At 36.6% G+C, this 20,706-nt stretch overlaps 1 protein-coding gene across 3 annotated transcripts in view; it reads right to left on the reverse strand.

Moving 5' to 3' along the window:
- LOC135707225 (protein expanded-like) overlaps nt 1-20,706 on the reverse strand; it is a 170,783-nt gene that overhangs the window by 23,140 nt on the left and 126,937 nt on the right. The window contains exons 1-2 of one of the 3 annotated variants that reach the window (XM_065228989.1): nt 10,964-11,056; nt 2,007-2,141 (exon numbers count right to left, since the gene is read on the reverse strand). In XM_065228989.1, coding sequence (XP_065085061.1) covers nt 2,007-2,098 — 92 coding nt within the window. In that variant the 5' untranslated portion in view covers nt 2,099-2,141; nt 10,964-11,056. Of the gene's footprint in view, nt 1-2,006; nt 2,142-9,603; nt 9,717-10,963; nt 11,057-20,706 lie in introns of those variants that run through there. The other 2 variants (XM_065228991.1, XM_065228990.1) reach the window with 2 other exon arrangements.

Here is a 20,706-nt window from a genome sequence, read left to right on the forward strand (position 1 = left end):
TGTTTTTGTATTTTTCCTTGAAAATTTTGGTTATTTTATACAACATATAATATCAGTAATTTTTTCGTTTCAATTATGTTAAATTTCATTCGCACTTTTGTCAATTTCAACGTTTTGTCTTTTCGACCCTGTGTCCATTCAAAAATATGACCTTTCAAACATTTCTCGTGTCACTTTTCAAATAGACCAATGTAACATATTCGCCATTTAAGAAAATCTATGTTGAAGTTCGACAGCTTATTATTTTAACTGTCTAGAAACAACAAATTTTGCAATAACGTTGAAAATTCACTACAAACGGAAAAATCGCAATTCTACTTTGAGTTTCATGCTACAATTTAGAGAAAAAAAAAATCATGTAGAACGTTTTGAATTGCCAAGTTGAACATCGGATATGTTACATTGGACGATTTTCCTTAATTACATAATCATGATACTGTTTTGTTCTAAATGATACTAGATTCCCTTTCACAGATTTTAGAATAGAGTACCTAACCTAACTATGCTCCGTTTTTGTAAAATGAACACCAATCATGTTAGGCAGTCCAAATGTCTGAAGTAACAACCACGTACTCATCATTTCAAGCTGTACATTGGACAATTTTTAACCTATGATTATCTTAAATAAATGAAAATAAATTTGGATGGGTATTTATGTATCACATAAAATGATAGAAGAGCAATAGTTTCTATCGATTAACTCGATTTGTTTACATTCGTTACTTAGGACCTTTTGAAAAGTTACGCAAGTTTCGTTCTTTGGACTTATTGTCCCGACCTATTGTCCTTCGACATTTTGGTATAGATTGGTCCGAGATCTTACTCTTAATAAAACATTATAGATGGTGGAACTTTTGGGAATTTGGACCTTAAGATTTATGCTGGATGACTAACTTTGAATTTTTTCTTGATCCCTGTGAAAACATGTTTTTTGGGCTTAAAATGATTAAAAACCCAACATTTTCAGCTTGGATTTTTTTTTATATTCCCGCTATTAAATATAAAGATATAATTCACGGATGCATCCAAATGCTTATTAGATCAACCACAGCCGTGACCCACCAGTATTGGGTCACGGACCATGTATTGCGAAACGCTGCTGTAGATTATTTTTTTTATAAATTGCATAAAATAGAGTTGTCCACTTTTTCAAAAATTGAAAATAGCCGTTGATATTGATTAGCTCTGCCACTGACGGCTCGGAGAAGAACTGTAAATCTCTCATCTAAAAAAATCCAATCTAATCCTATCAAACCACTGACTGACTTCAGATTTTTCACATCGAAAAAAGACTAAAATTCATAACTGCACCATTTGGAAATTGATTTTGCTCCTTGGCGACTGAAAATAATCGGACACTCTTCAATTCAGGACAATTTTCAATTATGTGTATGCTAGAGCATCAAAGATCCTACCAAGTTGTAATCTGCCCATGGGGGTCAGTATAATCTTCCGATGTTCGGTTCCAGAGACCAACTCAACTCTTTGACTGAACATGAGCAAACAACAAATCAATCTAAGCTCATTTGTAATGACGAGCACGATGGAGTTCCAAAGATTCCTCAAATTTGAATAGTATTCTAGGCACGGTGGTCAGTATCCGGAACTTTCGACCACTTTTTCCTTCGGCTCATCAATTCAGGCTTTTTATGAAGAAAAAAAAAAGTAGTATCAGACATCTTTCCACGGTGTAGTAAGGCATGGAGAAATCATTGATAAATTAATGTGCTCCATCCTTTCGGGTTCTTCACAAAGAATTCTTAACATACATACAAAAACACATAGTTAATTATTTTGGGCACTTACTGCTTGTCCTATTTAGTCTGTTGCAATATATAGCTCTTGTATATTCATTTAAAGTGTTTGTATTAATCCAATTAAATTTATGACCATTATGTTGTATTGAATCACACCCTGCCCGCGTTCCTGAGGTTATCAGTCCGCTAATTTAATGAATTCCTGCGAAACCTAATTATGTAAAGAAATACAACGGCAATCATACTTACTTTAAAGCTAGAAATCTGGTACCCGGAGGCAGGGGGCGGGACGGTGGTGCGCAAACCTCGAGGGGTGCGCTGACAGTGCAAAAAGCTCGCATGCTGCATCGTTACCAGCTGCAACTAACTTTTACGAAAGATTTCCTGCAATTAGAGAGAGACAGAGCGAGAACGGGGGCAAAAATTAGTTTGGGGATCGAACTTGGATTCGTTTCGGGCTGTGGTGCTGGTAATTTTTGGTTAGAATCGAGCGAAACAGAATATAACATTGTTATTCCTGGATGTGTGGCGTACACTCTATCTCTGCCTTGCACGCCATCGGAGAGGAAGGACGAAAAATTCGGTAGTAATTCGAAGCTGATGATTTTCTTCGTAATTCAGGGGAGCTTGAAATTGGAAAACCACTGACTGTATAATTATCCTTTCGCTCGGTTGTTGTTGTTGTTGTTGCTGCTGCAGTTGTTGCCGTTTTCTGCTGTAAGCCTTAGCCTTCAAGAAACCGCAACAAGGGAATCACGGCAGCAGCCAACCGTCGCCGTCCGTTGATGGGATACTGCAGGGAAAAATCTCATTTCATCTGGTATATTTTCGGGAGGACGCGTCTGAAGATTCGGGAATCGTTCGCTCACGTTCAGATCATTTATTACGCTTTTTTCCTTCAGCATTTCGTTTCGAAGGAGATGGTGGGGCTTTAGCAGTCGTCGCCGCCGAGAGCAAACTTGACGCAGCAGCCTGAGACTCTGGTTGGTGTAGTTTTTTCTGATCTTCATTTTTGTCATGAAGGAGCACTGGCAGAGCCACGCCAAGCGAAGTAAGCGTGCATGAGGAGCATGAAGATGGAGAAGGTAAAAACGGGCTATACACAACAACAACAACAACAACAACAACGACTACAGCATGAAGAGAACAGATGGTGAGTTGTGAAAAGAGGTTTTTACATCCCTTCGGGTTATAAACCAAAGGAATGTGGATCCGTTTTTTTTGTCTTCTTCGCTTCTCCTTCGCAGTCTTACTGGCTCAGCTGCCTGGTTGTTGTTGTTGCTGTTGCTGTTGTTGGTGGTGTTTGGCTTAATTCCATCTTCTCCATTCCCTGAAACCGCGCGTTGTGTAGTCGAAAGCTGAAGTTCGCGTGAAGCGCTGAGCATGCTTCCGAGCATGGACGAGTGAGCTGTTGTGGTTTTTCAAGAGCGAAGACCAGAAGAATTGTTAGGTACCTACTGATGCTGCTGCTGCTGCTGCTCGAGAACGGGGTGAAGGATGGATTCGAGCAGGTTTCCGTGTTCAGTGATCTTGAAAGGTGATTTGGATGGATGGAATGTGACGGACTTTGTTTTTCGGGGTGGTTGAATGAGACTAGTATCAAGATGGAAGCTGCATGACAAGTGTTCGCTGGCTATTCGAAACGTTTTCTTTTCAATTTAATGTGGGCTGATACTGTTTGGTATTAAATATCAATGATCAACTTATAGAGTTAGATAAGTGAATTTAGTTTAAGATCAACAAACTTCTTCACAGATTTGTTTGTTGATGCAGTACTTAAGAATTTCGACAATGCATTTGAATACAATAATGAGATATCAACTTCTTTGCCATACTCCTATAGAAACTCATCGGTATTACCACTCAAATATCCATGGGGCTTTTATTATAACACATTACTTAGAATATTTTTCTATCATTTCTTGCAAACGTGTAATTTAATACACTATTAGGAATTACAATATTTTTTTTAAAACTTTATTAAGGAGACTTTCAGCCCTGGGCTGGTTCGTCTCCGGAGAACAATAAAATAATTATTGAATATAACTAATCATTATTTTTTGGTTGTCGTCAGAGGCGGCAGAGATTTAAGTTGAAATATTTTTCAAAGACTCTGTAGCCTCGCTAAAAATCCTGCTAGGGGCTGTCCATAAGCTACGTGGATCGATTTTTTTAAGATTTTAGACCCCTATCTGTCTTATCACTTTAAATTTGTTTTGAAAATTACAAAACCCTGGTCTACAATTCCCTAGCCTCTTAAACTATTCACGTGTCTCAAAGGTAGCGCCCTACCCAAGTAGCCAACAAGTAGCCTAATTAATATTTTTGCAAAATAAGGCAGATATACGACTAATGTGTATAAAGTTCGGAAGCCCTATTACAATATTTTATTGCAAATAAGCCGATTAGCTAGCAAAACACAGACTTGTTGGGTAGTATTTTCGAACTGAAAAAAAAAATAAAGCTGTTGTAGCATTAAATTCTGTGGAACCTTCTTCTTCTTCCTCCTGACTTTGACGCTCTTCACGGTGTGTCTAGGCATTATTATTAAAAAAAATATCGCTGTATATCTCACCCCAGCAGGCCTGGGTTCAATCCTAGTCGGCGCCGCCGGGATGTTCTGAGGCAAAACATCTCTGATCACGCCTTCCTTCGGAAGGGAAGTAAAGCCGTTGGTCCCCGGTTCATGAGTTGATGGGTCGATAGGTGGTAGGGTCCAGGTGTGGGAGCTGCCTCCCTGGCGTCGGTAGCATTGGTGCTCAGCACGGAAAACAAGATCGCCGAAAAACAAATCAAGGAAAAACAAAAACTAAATATCGCTGAAACACCAACCAAACGAAACCTTAGGTGTTCCACTTTAATTTGAAGCTTGTTATAAATATGTTCTATCGGAGGTCATTTTCCCATACATTTTTTGGGATTAAAAAAGAATTTTTGGATGTGATTTAACTGAACACTGAAAATACGAAAAAAAATTAAAAATGTTTTAGCCGGCGATAGAACATTTTCAGACAAGTTTTATATTAATGGGGAGAAAGTAAACTTTGATTTGATGGGTGCTTCAGCGATGGTTTTTTTAATGGTGTTCTTTCATAGGTACCACCTAACAATTTTAGCTACAGATTAGCTTGAACAGCCAAAAAATGGCTTAAACATATCATTTTTGCCTGTCTGCAGTTAAAATTGTTTGTTGGGCGTGTCTTACACGAGCTTTCGCCAGCTTTCCATTCAGTGTTCTTGAAGCACTTATTTCTATCAGGGTTGTTAATCGATAACCATCGATAACGATTGCGTTAACGGCTTCAACACAAATTCACCATGGCAGACGTTAATGCTGACGTTGTCGATTAACAACTCTGCATGGAATATATCCAAAAATTCTTTAATATTCTCCATATAGGCCTCTTGGAATTTTTCTCGTGATTCACAAGAAACTATCCTCAAAATCGAAATTGTCTTTAGAATATCTTTGAAACTATTATCAGATTAAGATTCCCTTGGATTTCTTAACAGAATTCTTTTGGAACTGTTGTCAACATGCCAATGTTTTTCTTGTCATGATTTAATTGTAATTCTCATCAGAAGTTTTTCTTTTTCGCTAAATTAAAAAAAAATCTTTCGAATTTTCTGTAAAATATCGTTATAATTTGTCTGATAATTCCTTTATATAATACTACTGCAAATTAACCTCTTCACGCTGTTGAAAATAATAAATTCTCCCTAGAATTCCGTTGGGATCGAATAAACTCCGATGCAGAATTCTCGTCATTTCTTCTACACTCGACTTATCTGAAATGAGGACAACTTCAACAGACAGACCAACTATCTGCATGAATTTGAATTTTGACATAATATTGATCAAGGCAACCTCTGAGTATCGAAGTCAACATTCGATTTAGTTCATTCGTGGCTGGATGTTCATTATCGCCTGTGTTGTTGTCAATATTAATAATCGTCTTAATTTTGTTGGAGTGATATTATAATATTACCCAAGTATAGCGCAGTAGAACGTGTTTTTGAAAATAATTGCCTCATGCTGAATTGATGAATTCATTCCAAACTAACGCAATTCATCTACACTGTGTTGCAGCTACTGCTACTCCTTGCGTATGAGGGTAAATGATAAGCAGTGTCTGTCATTCCAATTTTCTTTAAATTTATATCAGAATTCCTTAAAAGTTTTTGTCAGTATTGCTTCGAAGCTCTTGTCAGAGCTAACTTGGTTTTGTGGAGTTTTGGATTGTTTCAGGGGATCTGAAGTCTCTCTGAGTTCTTCTCAGACAATCTTTGAAATTTACCAGACATTTACTCACAATCCCGTTGGAATGCTCTTCAGAATAACGATTTGAATCTACTTATAACTACCTTTAAATTATCAAATGAATTTACCTAAAGCTTTCATTACAAAGCTTTTGATTTTTTTTCAGAATTACTTTCAAGTCTCATTGGAATCCATCAAGAATAGTTTTAAAAATGCTATAGGAGTTCTTTTCGGAATAAACTTTGATTTTTTTTTTCTGCAGGTTCATTCAAGTGGACGGCTGATCCTAAGCTTTTTAATTCATGCTCGGATCTTAAGTTTTTGTTTGAAAGCTCATGGTTTATAAAGGATTTTTTTACTATAATCATTTACTTTCCAAAGTTCAACCTTTCAGCTCAATGGCATTCAGAGATTGATACAAAGAACATGGATCCGGTTTTTTTTATATCGGTTCAGTCATCTAAGTGAAACGAGGGTTAGTATAACTTTTTATATTATTTTTATTTAGAGGAGAGTATGGCTTCGGTACTACTTTATTCCTATTAACAACCTACAAGATAGACTAGCCAACGAGCTAAAAAATCTCGCTAATAAAGTATTCAAAAAACCTTTTATCAACAGGGATAAATTAAGTCCTAGGACAATGGTTTTTTGCATGAAGGTTCATCATGTTCCAGAGCATCGTTCTGCAATAAAATTAACATTCTAGGACTTCATTTAACCCTGACGATAATAGGCAAAGGCTTTGCCGAAAACGACATTTTCCCTATGAGATTTTTTACCGTAGCACTGTTGTATTGCCTATCACTTTAGTTGACATATTTCCACTAGTGTCTCCGTAGCCAAATGTCTGATTGGAATGAAAATGATGATGATGAACTTGGTCAACTCAACGACCAAGTTGCACTCAGCCATCACCGCGAAAAGTGTTACTGCAAAATCACAATTTTTGGTCATATCTCCGGAACCAAATGACGGATCGGAATGCAATTTATTAAGGTTCTATGAAAAACAGATTCAATCAAAATGATATCGGTTGCACTTGAATCGTTTCAGCCGGGAAAAGTGAGTGAGTTTTACTGTTTTATAGCTATATTGGACTTTGTTAGTCATATCTCCGAAACCAAATGTCCAATCGCGATTAAAATTAATACGATTCTATGAAAGATAAATACAAATAATTTGGAACCGGTTGAACTCAAATCGGTACAGCCATCACCCAACTAGGTTAGGTTATTTATTAAAGAGACGTCTTTGCTCGCCTAGCTAACAGTTTTAGCTGAAGATTAGCTTTTGGTTGTATACACTAGTTTAGCTGCATGATGGTTTGTTGGGTTGGGACCAGTTGATCTTAATTTGACTTCATTTCGATTTGCAATCAATGTAAACTCTCTTCTTTCTAATGGTGGAGGTTCTAGGAATACCGAGTGTTATCCTAACAACCACAATTCGGTTCAATTCCTTTAATTTTAGATTTAAATCATTAGTAATGTATAACACAAATGATAACTTGGCTCTGTAAAGTTTATTCGATTGAGGCTGGAAAAAAATTAACAAACTAAAAAAAAAGGAGAACACAAACTGTGGATTAACATGAAAACTAATAACCTTTTATATAAGATGATTCCTTAAAAGATGCTTTAATTTTTCGTATATATTGAAACCTCTACCAACAGTTATTTGTGACATAATTTATCAGAATTATTTTTCTCAATGCTTATAAATGCAATTCCTTCTAGTCAGCCAAAACTAACATTGGAAGAATTCAGCCCGAATTCGGAAAAATGAATCAATAACTGTCAGCCAGTTATAATTGAAGCCTATATTATATTCAGGACAATATCTAAACTAAACGAAGCCTCCCATGTGTTCTAAACGCTTTCAAACACATATATTCCTCGATATAACGTAACTGTCACTTTTGACTTCCATCGTCAATCTCTATGTCGAGGTACCGTTCCGATTCAAATTTCGGACGATTCAAATTTCGGACACTTTCATTTTTAATTAAATATTACATCCAGTTAGAAACAAAGTAATAATGTTAGATGATCGTGGAGGGCACTAGTCAAAAAAAATTAAAATTTACAAGACATGTGGATCATATTCGACCGAGATAATCAACTTTTAAAAGTGTCCGAAATTCGAATAAAGTGTCCGAAATTTGAATCGGCACGGTATACCTGTATTTAAAAAAAATATCGAGTCACATTTTTTTTTAGTTTTCAATGTTTCCCTAAGATTGCTAAGCAAAAGCACCTAAGCAGGCAAGGCAAATCATTTACATTAATTTCGTGCATTCATTTACATTCATGTGCCTCTAACTTTTTTCATCTACAAAATTCCGTAGAATAATTTATGAATCTTTTGTAGGTTTTGATATAAGCTTCAACTTTTGTCAACAACTCAAAACTGTATCTCTTTTGTATGAGGAACCAGAACGAATAGAACCCATCATTGTTTTTCAGTGAATGTAAATTACATTCACTGAACAAATAATAATAAGTTCTGTCCCCTCTAGTTTGTCATGCATAAGAGTAACAGATTTGATTTATTCACAAAAGTTTAAAATATTATTAAAATCAACAAAAGCTTCATATTTTATTTTACGGAATTCTGGTGAGGAAAAATGTTAGAAGCGAATGAATGTAAGTGAAGGCACGACATGAATGTAAATAATTTGCCTAAGTTTAAATTAATAAAGTAACTGTGCTGTGCTTCTAAGAAAGTAGCATACCATCCATCTCCATGTATGTACATGCCGAAAAACTAATGAACTATGTGGATAGTTGTTCGCCATTCAGGGTTTTTATCAAAGTCTCACCGATTTTGTAATTGTGGATTCTTGTTTTCGTTTCAATTAACATGGTTTAAATAAAAAAAAAATGAAGAAGCTTTCGGTTTAATTCAGCACTGATTGCGCACGGTAGAACCTGGATGAACAATTGAGATTTATTGTAATGACATTACAGTTAAGAATCAATAAAGAATAGTGACAATTATACATGATCAAGTGATGACACCTATGATTTGGTTCAACTACTAAATATTAAATGCTTAAATGGCGCTCAATGTCGTTTGCACGAACAAGCAGATTTTTCAACTCTTCAACAAATCCAAACACGGATCCAGAAACAAAGTTTATGCACATTTGTCCACTCATCAAGCTCATCATAAACCAATGTATGCTTCTCTCTATCTCTTTTTGCCTTCGAAAAACCACTTTTAAACAACCAGTAACTTGCCGACATGCATGTGCATAAATCTGTCTAGTAGTGCGATGGAACCAGCAGGCTAATGGCTTGCAGCACGGTAGCTTGTAACAGGTTGTTATAAGCCACCGACAACAACAACAACAACAACAACAACAGCAGCATCAACAATGCAAAGGGCCTCGGTAATGCAATTAGGTATTCTTCTTTTTCTACATTTCTTGCAAAAAGTACATCCAGAAAGCTTCCCGGCCAGCACCTTTACCGCGAGCGAGGTCCATTATGTTGGGCATAGTCGTCGTAACCTGGCTGCTGCTTTTCTTCATTTTATGGCACTGGTTATGATCATGCGATGTGTGGCTTCTGGTCTTACGCGTTTTAACACCTTGCGTTTGAGTTTTCTTAGCTGTTCTCAGTCACTGAATAACGCACTGTTGGATAATTCAGAAAGGCACTTGGAATTTTCTTCGGATGTAGGAATCACACTGGGAGAAAATCTCAACAATAGCAAGCTGGTCGTCCAAGATTCTGTTTCCAGCATCACCAGTATGTGTTGAGAGTACACAATCGATCCCTGCAGGAGTCGTTCGATCTTATGTTTTTTTTCCCAAAGCTATTCACTCACTCGGTACCAACATACACTCTCGGGCAAGCGCTCACTCATACACTCGCCTGCAACTTAGCTTGCGTGTTTAAATGCCTTCTTCTCGAAACCGAACCAAGCATATACATTTTCCTTCATCGAACCTTTCCTCTTCTGCGTTTCTTCTCATTCGGGAATGGAATGCGTCTCTCGGTTTTCTTCTTCTTTTCCGTTTTCTTCGTCTTCTGTAGCAAACTATTCGAGAGTTTGATCATCGCGCTCTCTCTTCAACTGCCTTTTTTTTTCTTCATCAGTTTCTTCACTCCGTTGAAATACCAAGTCAAGGTGTCGTAAAATTTGCTTTGCCGAAACACAGCGATACAAAAAAAAATCGATGATTAAACGGTGAGGCTAGATTTCAGGCATGCATATCCGTGTGATTATCTTCCACTTTGAGGTTCAAGTTTTAGTTACAACAAAGTAGTATTTTGATTCTTTTTTCAGACCCCACACTGACATAGAACTCATCACAGACACTCCCCGAAATGTGGTTGACTTGGAAGGATAATTATAGGTCTGTATACATTCCAAAGCACTCATTAATCTTAATATTCCCTAAAGCCAGACTCAGACAAAGTCCGCATCTGTCAGCCTGTCAGCAGCGAAGCCCTGTAAGACCCACTAATCCTCCCTGTGGGCAGAGGTAAACGCGAAACGGTTCGCGCTGGAATACATTGTAGTATGCTGAAACCATCAAATTAGATCCATCCGGAGATCCTTTTTCTCCAGTTTCCAGCCATGTATATGTGTGTTTGTGTAGCTATTCGTTGCTGGAAGCACAAACCTCCGCTTGCCGTTGTTTAATGACTTTTTGAAGACGTTTGAAACGCGATACGTGCACGTAGCAAAGGAATCACATTAACAAGTGTGGAAAACACACGAGGGAAGCGAAGAATTTGAGCCCTCCGGCGATGAGAGGACGTACAACAAAATAAATACAATGTACATTCGATGGATTCAGTTTACACCATCTGCTGGACCGGCTGGCTTTGCTCTAGCCAATCCGGACACTATTTTCGATCCGCTTGGATCCGGCAATCACTTTCTTATTACTGGCTTATAGAACAATCGAAAAACATTTTACACTTACATCACTTTGAATATAATCGTCACACTTAGATCTTCAGTAAATCCTTCTCTGTTTGAAGTTTTTCAAATTTAAACTTTTCAATTCAAAACTAAATTCACTCTGACACTTTATTCGGCCCGGGGACCGACCGACTTAACCGCGTTGCACGACTGCGCTTATCTCACAGTATGGAAACAGCAAATAAAAAAAAACCGTTCCGAATAATTCAAATCTCGAACCTTTGCGGGACCGAACGCGACGCCGTACCGTTCACCTTCTGGTGGAAACACATTGTGAGAGCAAGCTCTGTTGCACGAACGATCGAAACCGTGGAGAGCGCAGCGCAGTGAGTGAGATCATGTGCGATCGCTCGCTGGTGCAAAAGAGAAACGAGAAGCGAGAGAACTGAATCGAATGGTGTCTCGAACTGAGAGCCTGACAGGCGAACCAAAGCAACCCGGAGAACTCCAACAACACAACGCTCTGGAATGCGGCTGGCCTTCAAATCGGTCTCTGTGGCTGTTACTGTTGTTGTTATTATTGTAGTTGCTGTTGCTGCTGTGTAACTTTTATATGAGTAAATTCAAACAAAACGAAGGCGCGCGCTCCACTAAAACAACGCGCTTCTTGATGCTGATCTTGGTTGGGTAGTAAGTACAGAAACACCTCACTGATCGACCGACTGACTGTACTTACTGTGATCGCAGGGTTGCTTCCACTCACTTGCTATATAAAATTGTTTTTCGGAATTATGAAATCATAGAAAACGTTCAAGTCCCCTCATCCATTACTGAATGAGTTAGGTAAAGGAGTGTGCGTTTGACTTAGTACTGTCGCATTAATGGCCCGTCGCTCAATTTAAACTTCTATTCAATTTTCACACTGCCGTACTCTAGCGGAACTATCAACCACTCCTCTTCAGAACTTTTTCTAGTTAATAAATTATCACACTAAAGCTTCATGTTGATATTAGCATAGAATTGCAACCAACTTTGAAAATCGTAAACTTCACGCATGAAGTAACAAAAAACACTTTGAATTTTATATAGCAAGTAAGTGGAAGCAACCCTGCTATGATGGGATTCCGCTGCGTGGCCTCCGCGTAGTTTGTGGCAGTGCGGACTACGTCGGGAGAATATCGAGGTTGTACGGTAAGGATCGCAATAGTTATTGATCATTTTTATTATTTTGCCCATACCAAGTATTATCGGCTTCCGCACTAAACTGAATCTTAAAAATGTTAATAAATGCTCTCAGACAGTGCGTTTACCAAGGATCAGGAAACAGACCAAAAGCTTGTTCACAGACAATATCTGGAAGAGGTCAAATCACCATATATGATCGAGGAATGTGGCCCAGAGTGGCATATGGCTCTTTGTAGCTGTTAATCCTCAAACGCAACTGCTCCAAATTACAGTTTAAAAAGTTGTCACAAATTTCTACAAGCAGTCTAACTATGTATTGGGTTCGAATTGCTTTTAACTGCTTTCCTATCCGAGCCCGAGCAAAGTCCAGCAATAAAATGACAGCAAATCGAAATAAAATTATGATATCAACATCGAATTGAAATCATAATTGGATTTCAGTTCACGCGATCGACGCAACTCATTATAAATTTTGTTGACATATTGCTGTACTTTTACTCTCTCTTGAATATGATGCTGCAGTTTGTTTTTATTGCCTTTGTAGAACTTCTCCTCCATCGCATTTTAAGCCTATTGTTTATCGCATATTAGCTTATTGCGTGCTCCCAACTTAGTGTTCTAGATGCACTTCCACAGTTATTAGTTGAGAGCTTTCGATGCCTGTACCATTTTTGCATAAGTATAATTGTGTGGCAAGTCCAATCATACTTCTATGCCCTGGGAAGTCGAGAAATTTTTCAACCCGAAAAATTCATAGAACAGACCGTGAATCAAACCCAGCCACCTCCAGAATGAATACTTTTTTGTTATCAACCTGTAAAATGCACATCAAATCGAGTTTTCAGTTTGCTTTCACTGACAGCAGAATAAGTTTTCCATTTTATGTAACAGGAAGATTTTATGCTCTCAATTTTGATATTTTATCCGTTAAAACGAACAAAACGGCGGCAACCTCAGTAATCATCACATTACAATATCAAATTTGATTTTTTATTTGATATCAGACTTTGCTCGGCAGGCTTCCTCAGATCGGACTTTTTCACTTCTACTGCCGTTAAATGAAAGTGCATGCTAAGTATTTTTGTTGTTTAAATAAATATGGGATAAGCAACAGAATACACTCAAAAAATTTCACACGTTTGATCGAAGCGTTTAATCACTTGATTTTTTAAATGCACAATCACATTTCCTTTAAGTGTATTTCACCTTGGTGCAATGTGTTATACACGTTAATTTATAGTGTTTCAAACTTTGAAATGTTGAAAATCTTTCACTATCTATTCAAGTGTATTGCACATCAAATCACACTACTGTTCAAAACAGATGGATTTAAATTGTTTTGCATTTCAATGCGATGTGAATTGCTTGCTCAGAAAGGTAAACATCGAAAACAAGAGTCATCCTATCAACCCGCCTCATATATGAGAACAACCGTGGCACAATGGGGTCGAACGAAGACTCCGGCAGCAGCACACCACAACAGTCCATGATCGAATCCCAAATCAGACCCATTAAAAATGTATCTGAAAGCTCTGGCCTCTGGCAGTTTTGTTTATATATTTGTCAATTAATTTTAAGAGTCGACAAAGTAGAAGTCGATAAAGTAGTATATTGAACTATGCTGTGCAAAGCTATTGATATCCCCATATGAGGCACATCGAATCCAAGTGTGTCACAATTCAAATCCACAGTGTTCAAGCATGGGACATAGCATAAGATTCACAAATGAAATGGATGTGTTTCACAATAAGCGCAAAATTAAGTGCGAGACACATGATGATGACGTGTAGAATTTTTTGAGTGTAGTTTATCTCAGGCTTGGATGAACTTTTTAGTCTTTTTAGGGGACAACACAGCCCATAATGTTTGTCGTTCATAATTCATGAGTTTGACATACAAAAATGCTAATTTACATATTCTGGGCAACCTAAGCAGCGAGCAACTTTCTAAAGCCTTTTTCTCTAAGGAACGCACACATATGCAGTATTGGTTTGTTTACAATCATTTGCTGCCAGCTGCTCTAACAATTTCAGTTGAAAGAATTGTCAAAAACTGTTTTGAAATGCTTTTACACAGCCCCAACCTTCTCTAGTGAGAGCGACTATTGTGGTCAACATCTTTTTATTCGGCAACCTTTCTATTTGAGTTGCGTGTTGGGCTTTGATCGGCAACTCGAAATCAGCAGCATTTTGTAGTGCGTATGTTCCATCAAAAAAAACCTGCTAGATTGCTTTATCTCAGTGGTAAAAATATAATAAAATTGAAGCTGAAAGCCTAAAGAATCGTTTGAATGCATTCAGCGAAGTATTTTAGTAAGAAAATACAGTGAAATTAGCGTTTCAATTTGGGTTGCCGAAAATAGTCTGTCATGCCGAAGCCGTCATTTCCCCTACTTCAGCTAACATCTCTGCAAGTAAAATCCTTGAATTGGAAATGAGAATGTAATGCACAGTGATCCAGAATTGGAATTTAGCATGAAAGATGCATTTAGAGCCCGAAATTGAAACATGGATAAAATATGCTCCTAATAGTAGGTGTCAATCAATATTAGGGTGGTGCTTATTATCATTGAAAAAAAGAACTTTCTATTTCCAGAAATAAAGGTGTACGGTCTTCGACAAAGTTTTAGCTCAGCTAATTTGAACCAAGTTTGTTAAAAATACTTCATTATCTCTTTTAAATTTTCCGTTTTAGAGCAATTTTTCTCTATTGACTAACGATGTTTCTAACACAATTTTTTTGCTCTTATTTTTTAGTTAAAATAACAATGCGTTTCTGTGACAGATAGCCACCCTAAAGACATATTATATATTTTTTTGTTACTTTTGTTTTAATGTTTAGACGGTTGGTGTCTTCGGTGAACTTTTTATGCTTAAACAAATCTTTCTTTAGGATACTTGTCAACATTAGGGTTGTCCTCAAATTATCAGATATTAAAAAAAAAACTTTCATATTTTTGGAAATGAAGACATATGTTTCTCAGCAAAATTGTAGTTCAGTAAATGCGTTGCAACTTTGCTCAATAAACTTTTTTTTCTCTCTTAACGTTCACATTGTAGAGCAATTTTTCAAAATTTAATTAGAATCTACCTAAAAATTTAAATTTTTAGCACTATTACTCAAATTTCTCATGGAAGTCATCTACGAGAGAGTGTTGAAGCTTCATGACATGTTGTTTTCTCAAAAACTCTTTTTTTATAATTATATAGCATAATTTACGTTTTTTTAAATGTCGTCTAAGGATAGTTTCTATATTGGTTATATATATAATATTTGAAATAGCGTATTTTTAAAAGAAAAACGTCCTTCATTTATACAAAAATTGTTTTTTTTTTATGAAAATAAGAACCAGCCTCATATTAATTGACACCAGGGCTTAATTTTGTGAAAGAAACTTTTTGATATCCCCAAAGTTTCAATTTCAGGCTATAAATCATTCCTGCTAAATTCCCATCCTGGACCACTGTTCAATGAAATTGGGCGGCAAGAATTTTTTCCCAGGGGTGTATTATCTACGGTGTCTTTGTTAGAATTACTTTAAAACATAAAATTGGACATTCCCGAAACGTCCACCATTCGAAAGAGGAGGCTTTTCTCGTCATGTTGACACTATTACTTATGTTATACATCGGGGCACTTTTCCATACAACATTGGGGTCAATTTGAGCGTTTATTTCTATGGGTCACTTTTTCTCAATGTTTTTGAATGGAAAATATTTATAAAAAAAAGGGCCGTCCCGTTTTTGGCAACACAATCTCATCAGCAGCTACTTTCTTCAGATTTACTAAAGTGCTTTCTAGACATTTATTATGAAATACCAAGGATCAGTAATCCCTTAATAATGTTCTAGTATGATCACAAAGTAAATGAAGCTATCGATGAATTTTATAGAAAGTAAAAAAAATACAAATATCACGTGTTGTCCAAAACGGGAAGGGACTGTATTGTTAAAATCATGGGAAAAGTCCTCTCTTTCAAATGGTGAAGGTTTCAGGAATGCCAATGTTTTGTTTTAAAGTTATTATTACAAAGACCATGTATGAACTTTTTTCTCCTGCACAGTCGAATCAGTAATAAAATAAACCTAATTGATCCATCTACCGGTGACTACCCGGAAAAAATAACCATACAAATACCATAAAATAATATAAAATCAAAACACAATCTTTTGCTAACAATCGATCTTATACATAATACATATCATACAAGTTAACTAAAAATGTTGTTATTATAATAGATCTGCATTACGTCCCATGTAGTATGGATTTTCAACAAAATAAAAATAAAATTATTCATAGCTGAATAGTGAAAAAGTGATTTTTGTACGGTTAAGATACATAAAAACCCCCTTGTTGTATTGTAGATTTCCCCATTTACCATAGATTCTATTGACAAGCAATCCCACAAGAATTATGAAGCTCAAAAGTAAGGAATTTCAGCAGGTACTGCAGCAGTAGAACCAAAACTTTAAAAGTTAATTTCAGTGGGATTTGGAACCGATCTCTTATTATCGACTGATCAAAAGACTAGATTATGTTTGTAGCAGGATGAGATATGCCTGATTTTGGGTAAAAAACTTCTGCGTCAATATGTGTGGAGAGAAAGTTTCTAAATTTACATATGGGTTCATATCACTGAAACCAAATGTCCAGGTGGAATTAAGTTCTATGACATCCAGATGCTATCAAACTTGAATCGTTTATACTTAAACTGACTCCATATCCATAAAAACTGCGTGAGTACCATTGTTTAATTGTATTTTTTTTTCATATCACAAGAACATTGGGATTGGGATTAAATTCAATAAACTTCTTTGTGAGATTGATATAAACAAAATGCATCAGGTTCCATGCATCAGGTTCCATGCAAATCGGTTCAGCCATCTTCATGAAAAGTGAGTGAGTAGTGGATATATCTTTTGGTCATATCTTCGGAACCAAATGTCTACTTGGAATGAAATTCAATATGAATTCTATTTTATGAAAAATAAAAACAAACACAATGATATCGGATGCACTTAAATCGGTTCAGCCATCGCTGAGAAAAGTGAGTGAATAGCCATATTTAATTTGTTGGTTATATCTCCAAACCTAAATGTCCGATCGGGATTCAATTGAAAAGGGTTCTATGAATGATAAATACAAAATAATAATGGATCCCGTTGCTCTTAAACCGGTTCAGCCATCAACGAGAATAGTGAGTTTGTATTACGGTTTTCTGAAAAAAAATATACTTTTGTAAACAATGGCTTCAAGCAATAGCTAACACTAGCCTCAGTAAGGGAATAATTGCCCCTTCCTAATGGTGGTGCTATTTTACTTAGGCAATCTATTAGTACAGCATCAAAAGTACTTATAAGTTGATATGAATATTTGCTCGAGTATGGTACACCTAAGAAGCAACTTGGAATAATTTGGAGAACTTAAAGACAGGTCCAGTGGACTTCAGGCCGAATATGATGCATTTATTTGAAGATTCTACATGACTTTGAAGAAATCCCAAATAGTCGTGTCTGGAGATTTTGAAATGGCTAAGCGCACTTCTATTAGTTTCAGTTTAGTAGTTTGGTTCTATTCGGGACATATCGCAAATATTTCAAGTGTGCATAAATGAACCTTCACGTCCTGAATTGGGATATAAGACACTTTAGGAGGATGAGGGAGTTGATGAACGGGTGTCTACAATCCAATAAAAAATGTGTATGTACGCTTGTCTACGTAGAAGAAAGAACGGGTCAATGTGTTAAAACGTATCTACGTAGTTGATGGACAGCCCATGCAACACAAATAAATGAAAACCAACCGTCACTTTATTCAAGAAGATGAATAATTGCTCACGTAAGGCAATATCGCACACAATTTTGCATTTTTTAAGACGTACAACCAAATTAATAGATCTTGGATCCCTTTTGATATAATTTTACATTTAATTGAAAATCAGTTTGATTTAACATGCCACATTCAACTTTCCATCATAAACACTATAATTTTAAATTTACTAAACATAAAATTTCTTCGGCATGCAGCATTTCACGATTACTTTTTCCAAGGGACGTATCAGCTTATGTAAACAATGCATTTGATCGTCGATTTGGCGTAACATAATAACACCCACGCATGTTAACACTACCATCAGATAGGGGAAATTTTCCCCTAACTGATAGTGGTGTTAGTATGCGTGGATGAGCCACCAGGTACACCAAATCGACGATCAAATGTATTTACAAAAGCTGATACGTCCTAACGAAAAACTAATCGATATTTGACGTTCATCAACAAACTTGCTCCCGTATTAACAGTACAGTAATGACCCGATTTTGTTAGTTCATCCACGCATAAGACTTGTATCTTTCAATAATTTCACAGAACCGTAATTCCGGTGAACTTTGAGATTTGGGCGTAATTTCTCGCGAATTGAAGGTCAATTTCGTGAACAAACTATATCAAATGATACAGGAACCATTCCTCTACCTGTTTGTGTTGTTTGTTTTTTAGATTAAGATTTAATTCGCGAGAAATCGGCGAATTACGTTTTTGTTTACAAAAGTAATTACGCCCTAATCTCGAAGTTCTCCGGAATTCCAAAATTCCACAGAACCGTAAATTCGTCCAAACGCACTGGAAGTAGAAACAGAATGTAGAAATATTATGGTAAGCACCACAATCGTAACAGCTTCATAAATTATACGCACAACACTAATTTCTTCGATTTTCTCAGTACGTAATTTCATCCAATCTGAATATGGATGGTCCGATACTATGCGAACCGCTTGGGAATCAACGAGATGCAATGTACCTCATACGTAGCGATAAACTCACATAAGACATAAGTGAGATCCGGCCAACGGAAGAGTGAATAGGCCTCATCGTCCTTGTTCGGGAACAGAAGCTCTTCGTCAGATCCGTCACTATGCAAACAATCTGCTGTGTTAATGTTACATAAGTTTCCGTTCCACCGCTTAGAACGTGGAATTTCCCGAGAATTCAAACCGGATCTGCGCTTCCAAATTTCGATCGTGGTGCTCCTGAAGGACCAGCAGGACTTATTTAAAAACATCGATTCGCATGTTATGCGCTGCAAGCGGGTCACAGTGATGTCAAAATATGCATTCATGGAGAGCGTGCTTTGGAGTTATTGGTGTCCTTATTATTTTGAAATCTAGTTAGTGTATGGAAATAAGTAAAAAAATACGATGAAATCATTCGAAATTATCCGAAGGAAAGCGGTATAATCAAAAACCCATCTATGAGAATAAATTTACATGACATTGAATTTAATATCTTTACAAAACACAACATGTAATTTTAAGAATTTATGCAAACATATTTGATTTATCATGGAATATGTGTTTTAACAGACAATTACACATTTTTTTCATACTGTGCATGATATGAATCTTCCAAATTAACTGGTTTATGTTTTCTAGATAGTTGATCGAGAACTTCAAAGCTGTTTGATTAATCGATTTGAGTTCATGTTTTGATCATTCAAACATCTCTATGAGTTTACCCAGATTAATGTCATTCCCTTGACATGAAGTAAATTTAACTTACCCTGTAAGTTTTCTAAACGTTTTCAGATTTTGTGTTGGAGGTTTTTTGAATTTAAATTTTTAAGCTATCTTGATTCTCCTGGAATAGCTACGACTTTCCTTCAGATAACAACTTGAGTGCGGTAAAAATCGATAGAACTGTTTCAAACATATCGTCGGTACTTGAGCGTGTCGGTGATCATCTCTTTTGCCAGTTGTGGCGGGGGGAATACCCCTCACCATCCCTCTCCAAGGGGGAAGTTTGGTAAAGAGAGATGATCAAACCGATTTGTACCTTCATTCATAAAAGTTACCCTTGCTCGCTTTCTACTCTCTATATAAACAATTTCACACTGCCGTACTCTAACGAAACTATCAACTCTATACTTTCATCTCCTCATCTATCGTATGAAAATTACCACTTTAGTCTATTATTTGAAATTAGCATCTTCAACAATGTTCCATGTGCCAAAGAACTATTAATTTGACAAATGTGTCATGCCCGGGCCCTGAGTAACAGTCCATTATTTACGTACACACTTCGTTTTTTTTTTTATTTTTGCCAGTGCACAGCCGAGTGCCTGACTGGAATCTCAGCAATCATGACGGTTGTTTGGTGAGATTGAGCAGAAAGTTTTTCGAGACTCAGTAAGAACACATATTTTTTACTGAGATCTCAGCAAAATTCATACACAAATATTGAAAAAAAAAAAAAAAAATACGTATGAACTGTAGACACTCATCAACCCCACACTAAATGTCTACGTGGTTTGTGAAAAGTCCCAATCTCGTTTTAAAAATGTCAGAGTTTCGAGTATTTTTTTTAAACCAGAAAATTTTCAAACTGTTTAAGAAACTATATCTTGAAGTGTTTTTAACTCCATTACGACTCTATTTTCTAAGGTCTCGAAAATTCCTCATTGACACACTTCAATAAGGGATTAGGATACGTGGCTACAACTAATCTTGATGCGAAGAAGATTATCATCAACGTGAGCACAGCGATCGCCTTGACATTTCCCACACCATCACAAAATATAGCCAGCACTTTATCGACAGTTTCATGCAATACTCTAAAATAAATAAA

This window comes from Ochlerotatus camptorhynchus, unplaced genomic scaffold, assembly GCF_037179485.1.
Source record: "Ochlerotatus camptorhynchus isolate MF236.1 unplaced genomic scaffold, CSIRO-AGI_Acam_v1.1 ptg000305l, whole genome shotgun sequence".
Classification (NCBI taxonomy): domain Eukaryota; kingdom Metazoa; phylum Arthropoda; class Insecta; order Diptera; family Culicidae; genus Ochlerotatus; species Ochlerotatus camptorhynchus.